Source organism: Panthera onca, chromosome D4, assembly GCF_046562875.1.
Source record: "Panthera onca isolate mPanOnc1 chromosome D4, mPanOnc1 haplotype 2, whole genome shotgun sequence".
Classification (NCBI taxonomy): Eukaryota; Metazoa; Chordata; class Mammalia; order Carnivora; family Felidae; genus Panthera; species Panthera onca.
The window spans coordinates 2,764,416-2,770,650 of NC_138351.1; the positions used below are offsets into that span (position 1 = coordinate 2,764,416).

General features: G+C 44.4%; 1 protein-coding gene across 9 annotated transcripts in view; it reads left to right on the forward strand.

Moving 5' to 3' along the window:
* ZNF169 (zinc finger protein 169) overlaps positions 1-5,972 on the forward strand; it is a 58,947-nt gene extending 52,975 nt beyond the window's left edge. For all 9 annotated transcript variants that reach the window (XM_060610261.3, XM_060610259.3, XM_060610268.3 and 6 more), the window contains one exon: positions 4,270-5,972. In XM_060610261.3, the coding sequence (XP_060466244.3) occupies positions 4,270-5,783 (1,514 nt within the window). In that variant the 3' untranslated portion in view covers positions 5,784-5,972. The remainder of the gene's footprint in view (positions 1-4,269) is intronic.
* The last annotated feature ends 263 nt before the right edge of the window (positions 5,973-6,235 follow it).

Consider the following 6,235-nt stretch of genomic DNA (forward strand, 5'->3'; position numbering starts at 1 on the left):
GGTAGAATTTGCCTGTGAAGCCATCTGGTCCTGGACTTCTGTTTGTTGGAAGTTTTTGATTATTGATTTCAGTCTCCTTGCTGATAATTGGTCTCTTCAGATTTTCTATTTCTTCCTGCTTCAGTTTTGGTAGGTTATATGTTTCTAGGAATTTATCTGTTTCTTCTAGGTTGTCTAACTTGTTGGCATGTAGTTTTTCATAACATTCTCTTAGTTTGTATTATTGTTGGTTACTATTTCTCCAACTTGTGATTTTGATTTTTTTTTTTTTTTTTTTTTTTTTTTTGATGAGTTTGACTAGAACCTTTTCAGTTTTCTTGGTGTTTTCAAAGAACCAGCTCCTGGTTTCACTGTTCTATTTTTTTAGTTTCTGTATCATTTATTTCTGCTCTAATTTTTATTCTTTCCTTCCCTCTGCTGGTTTTGGGTTTTTGTTGTTCTTTTTTTAGCTCCTTCAGGTGTAAGATTAGGTTGTTTGAGATTTTTCTTGCTTCTTGATGTATTATAAACTTCCCTCTTAGAACAACTCTTGCTGCATTCCTAAAGTTTTTGGACCATTGTGTTTTCACTTTCATTTGTTTCCATGTACTCTTTCTTTGATTTATTCTTTGATTTCTTGGTTGACCCACTTATTGTTTAGTAGCATAGTATTTAACCCTCATGTATTTGTGGTCTTTCCAGATTTTTTCTTATGGTTGATTTTTAGTTTCATAGGGTTGTGGTTGAGAAAAATGCATGGTATGACATCAATCTTTTTAAATTTGTTGATACTTGTTTTGTGGCATAATATGTGATCTATTTTGGAGAACATTCTATGTGCACTTGAAAAGAATGTGTATTCTATCTTGTTTTAGGGTAGAATGTTCTAAACATATGTTAAATCCATCTGTTCCCATGTGTCATTCAAAGCCACTGTTTTCCTTGTTGCTTTTCTTTGTTTGGATGATCTGTCCATTGATGTAAGTGGGATGTTAAAGTCCCCTACTGTTATTGTATTACTATAACATAGTTCCTTTATGTTTGTTATTAACTGTTTTACATAGTTGGGTGTTGCCATATTGGGTGCATAACTATTTACAATTGCTAGATCTTGTTGGATTGTCCCTTTTATTATTATATAGTGTACTTGTCTCTTTTTACAGACTTTGTTTTATAGTCTATTTTGTCTGATATAAGTATTGCTACCCCAAGCTTTCTTTTGACATCCATTTGCATGATATTCTCTATCCCTTCACTTTGAATCTTCATGTGTCTCCAGGTCTGAAATGAGCCTTTTGTAGGCAGCATATAGATGGGTTTTTTTTTGTTTTTTTTTTAATGTATCCTGTCACCCTTCTGTCATTCTTTTGATTGGAGCATTTATTCCATTTACATTGAAAGTAATTATTGATAGTTATGTATTGCCATTTTGTTACTTGTTTTGCGGTTATATTTGTAGTTTTCTGATTCTTTTGTGGTTTGTTGGTTTTCTTTAGTGATATATTTAGATTTTTTATGTTTTGCTTATCTATTACTTTTTTTTTTTTTGTGGTTACCATTCAGTTTATATCTAACATTTTCTGCATCTGTAGCAGTCTATGTTAAGCTGAGGGCTGCTCAATGTTAAACTCATTCTTTACTCCTTCCCTCCATGTTTTAGATATATGGTGTCCCATTTTATATCCTTTTATGAATGTCTTGACTGATTTTTTACAGAAATACTTATTCTTACTATTTTTGTGTTTACTTTTCACACTCTCACTTATCAACTTTCCACTGAAAGAATTCCCTTTAACATTTCTTGCAGGTCTGGTTTAGTGGTCACAAACTCCTATAGTTTTTGTCTGGGAAATTCTTGTTCCTCTTCTTCTATTCTGAATGATGGCCTTGGTGGATAGAGTATTCTTGGCTGCAGATACTTCCCTTTTAGCATTTTGAGTACATCATGCCAACCCCTTCTGGCCAACAAGTTTCTGCTAAAAAATCTAACAGCCTTATGGAGTTTCCCCATGTACCTGTCCTCTTTTGTCTTGCAATATCTAAATTCTTTACCACTGTTTCTTGCCGTTTTAATTGCTATGTGTCTTGGTGCAGACCTCCTTGGGTTGATTTTGTTGAGGGATCTCTGTGCCTCCTGAATCTGGATTTGTTTCCCTCCCGAATTAGGAAATTTTCATCTATTATTTCTTCATATACATTTTCTATCCCCCCCCCTCTTCTTCTGGGATCCCTATAATGTGAATGTTACTATGCTTGATGGTGTCACTGACTTCCCTAACTCTATCCTCATTATGGAGTATTTGTCTCTCTTTTGCTCAGCTTGATTGCTTTTCATTACTCTATCCTCCAGGTCGCTGATACATTCCTTTCCTTCCTGTTGCCTATTCCATCTGTTGTATTTCTGGTTTCATTTATGGAGTTCTTCATCTCTGATATGTTATTTTTTATCTCTGTGTTAAGAATCTCACTGATGTCCTCCATTCTTTGCTCAAGTCCAGTGAGTATCATTATGGTCATTAATTTAAATTCTCTTAGCTCTCCTACTGTGTTTTTATCATGGTCTTTCATTTGGGACATATTCCTCTGTCTCATCTTGTCTGTTTCTATGTGTTAGGAAAGTCTGCAATGTCTCTTGCTCTTGAAAGCAGTGGTTCTATGAAGAAGAGGTCCTGTAGTGTCCCCTGTTCACCAGGACCTGGCGCTTCAGGGGTGTCTCCTATGTGTGTTGCTTGCATCCTACTATTGTGTCTGGGTAGCTTTTCTTTTCAGTCCAGACTTCACTCATTCTGCCTGTTATGGGCTGTGCCTGCTCTGTGGTGTTAGGGAGACTGAATCAGGCTGGCTCTGAAAGTGGAGTGACCATACGAGGGCTCAAGAGTGGGATGGCAGTATTAGCAAAATTTGCATTGAGCCACTAGTCCTAGGCTATAGATGCCATAAAGCACGGTGGTGGCTAGGAGCGTGGTGCACATTGGCAGTGGCGAGGGGTAATGCAAGCAGCTGAGGTGGCAACAACGGGCACGTGGCAGTTGACGTGTGATAAGACGGTCATGGCATGTATGATGTTAACAAAATTTGCATTGAGCCATGTGTCCTAGGCTGATCCCCCAAAGCAAGGCAACAGCCAGGGGTGCAGAGCACAGGAGTGGCTGTGACCTGGGGTTCTGCAGGAACTGGGCAGGGCATGTACACTACATTAGCAAAATTTGCACTGAGCTGCTAATCCTAAACCAGATCCCCCAAAGAAATGCAGGCCAGAGGGGCATGGCACACAGGGTATTAAAAGAATTTGTGATAAGCCCAGGGCCAAGGCCAGCAGGATGAGCAAGTCCTCAGGAGAATACATGGACATGGCACACTGCTAGCAAGTGTCCGTGCAGCCCCACTTCCCACAGGTGGCCCTGTGTTTATGCTGGGGGAGTGGGGGAAGGAAAATGTCACCTGCCAGTTCCTTTGTTCCCAGAGAAGTCTCCTCAGCACACTCCAAAATCAGCATAAACAGATCTCCCTCCTGTTGTGCAAGCTGTCGTTTCTGTGTTGACTCTCCTTGGGCTGCACTTTAGGGGCAGGCCCTGGTTATCACTCACCCAGTGCTGAAGTGGTTGACTTTTAAAGCTCTAGCTCCAAATCCCACTGGGTATACAAACTCACAGAATTCAGCTCCTCTGGTTTTCAGGGCAGGATGCTATGGGGATTTCCTTTTTCTGTGTGGGCTTCCCATCCCCGTGACCACAGCTCCTCACTGCTCCTTCTTTCCTCCTTTTGGGCAGCTCCTGACGACCGTTTCTGTCCTTCATAATCTCTCAGATGTGGCTGCTCTCTGTTTAGTTGTGGAGTCTGTTCTGCCAGATCACTCTCCAGTTTACTGATGTGGATGTGAGTGACACCTAGTGTAAACATGGGATGGGGTGAGCTGAGGTCCTCCTACTCCGCCATCTTGCGCTCCCTGCCCCCATAAGTCACATTGTTTCTTAGTGGAAGCATATATACATTTGTGGATTAACGTTTGCATTAGCATTGATTATGTCTTGCAAGTGAACTGTATTGGTGGAAATGTGTAACTCTAATGGCAGCAGTTTATAGGGCTGGGCTGGTGTTTAGAGCTGCCTCATCATGTGTATCTTCTGTGTTGTAGTGAGATATGCAATAATGTGTCAGCAAAGGATGGAAAGTAGGTCTGTAAAGGAAGTCTTGGTTGTGAGAACATCGGAGCAATGACTGCTGGGCAGGTACGACCAACCTTTCACAAGGTGCCTGTAGTGATTCTGACCAACATTTTCTCTCCGGCAGAACCAGGAACAGAATTCCAGCCATGTGTCCATTCCTGCCCGGTGGCCTTTTCCAGTCCACAGTTCCTTCAACAGTACGTGCTGTGCGGTCACCTTCCTCAGATCTTCCCAAGCTCATATGCAGGAAGCCCCATCTCAACGGAAGCTCCAAGCTGCTCAAGTGAACAAGGAGAGGAGGAAGAGATAGAAAGGAGACTTGAGCTGAGTGGGGTTTCCCGGGTGCTCTTCAGATCCTCTCAGGGTCGGCCAGCAGACTGGGTAGAAGGCAAAAGAGCTGGGGGAGTGGACCAGGGGATGTGTCCTGAAGAAGCAGACCTTTCAGCATCTGGAGCAGCCATGTGTGGGAAATACAGACTGGGACTTGGTCCCAAATCCAGTCTCTTAAGCCTCCAGAAACATCACATATGTCCTGAATGTGGCAGAGGCTTCTGCCAGAGGTCAGACCTCACCAAGCACCAAAGGACACACTCGGGAGAAAAGCCTTACAGCTGTAGGGAGTGCGGGCGAGGCTTTGGCCGCAAGTCCTCCCTCACCATCCACCAGAGGAAACACTCAGGGGAGAAGCCTTATGTGTGTCGGGAGTGTGGCCGCCACTTCAGGTACACGTCCTCACTTACCAACCACAAGAGGATACACTCTGGGGAGAGGCCCTTCGAATGTCAGGAATGTGGGCGGGGCTTTCGCCAAAAGATCGCCCTGATCCTGCACCAGAGGACACACTTGGAGGAGAAGCCCTTTGTGTGTCCCGAGTGTGGGAGAGGCTTCTGCCAGAAGGCATCGCTCCTCCAACACCGAAGCTCACATTCCAGTGAAAGACCCTTCTTGTGCCTTGAGTGTGGGCGTGGTTTCAGGCAGCAGGCACTGCTCCTCAGTCACCAAGTCACACACTCAGGGGAGAAGCCTTATATCTGTGCTGAATGTGGGCATGGCTTTCGCCAGAAGGTCACCCTTGTCAGACACCAGAGGACACACACGGGGGAGAAGCCTTACCTGTGCCCTGAGTGTGGCCGCGGCTTTAGCCAGAAGGTCTCCCTCATGGGACACCAGAGGACACATACAGGGGAGAGGCCTTACCTGTGCCCTGAGTGTGGGCGTGGCTTTGGCCAGAAGGTCACCCTCATCAGACACCAGAGGACACATACAGGGGAGAAGCCTTACCTGTGCCCGGAGTGTGGACGTACCTTTGGCTTCAAGTCGCTGCTCACCAGACACCAGAGGACACACTCAGGGGAGGCGACTGATGTGTACAGAGTGTGTGAGCAAGGACTGGGCCAGAAGTCTCACTTCACCTCTGACCAGAGGACACACTCAGGGGAGAAGCCGTGCGTGTGCAGTGAGTGTGGGCGTGGCTTCGGCTTCAGGTCGGCCCTCATCAGACACCAGCGCACCCACTCAGGAGAGAAGCCGTATGTGTGCAGGGAGTGTGGCCGAGGCTTCAGCCAGAAGTCTCACCTCCACAGACATAGGAGGACCAAGTCTGGCCATCGCCTCCCACCTCAAGAGCTGCTCTCCTGACCTTTCCTTTCCTCACGGTTGTGAAGATAGCAGAAAGCACTAGGAAATGTTCCACTTTCTTCAAATGCAGTGGAGGGAAAAAAAATGTGTTTTCAATGATTGTAAGATCATTAATTTATGGTTTATTTTCTGTACTAGCGATGGTTTTGATTTGCTAAAGCTGCCATTAAAAAAACGCCACAAACTTGATGGCTGAAGAACAGTTTTCACACAGTTCTTGGGACTGAAGTCCAGGATCGATGTGTGTACTTGGGTTTCTACTGAAGCCTCTCTCCTCAGCTGGCAGATGCCTGCATTCTTACTGTGTCCTCACATGGCCTTTGTGCATGCTCTTTCCTGGTGTCTGCCCCTCTTCTAAGGATACCAGACTTACTAGGTTAGAGCCCCCAATCTATGACCAAATAAGGTTGCATTGGGGGGTTCTGGCTTCAATGTATGAATTTGGAGTAATT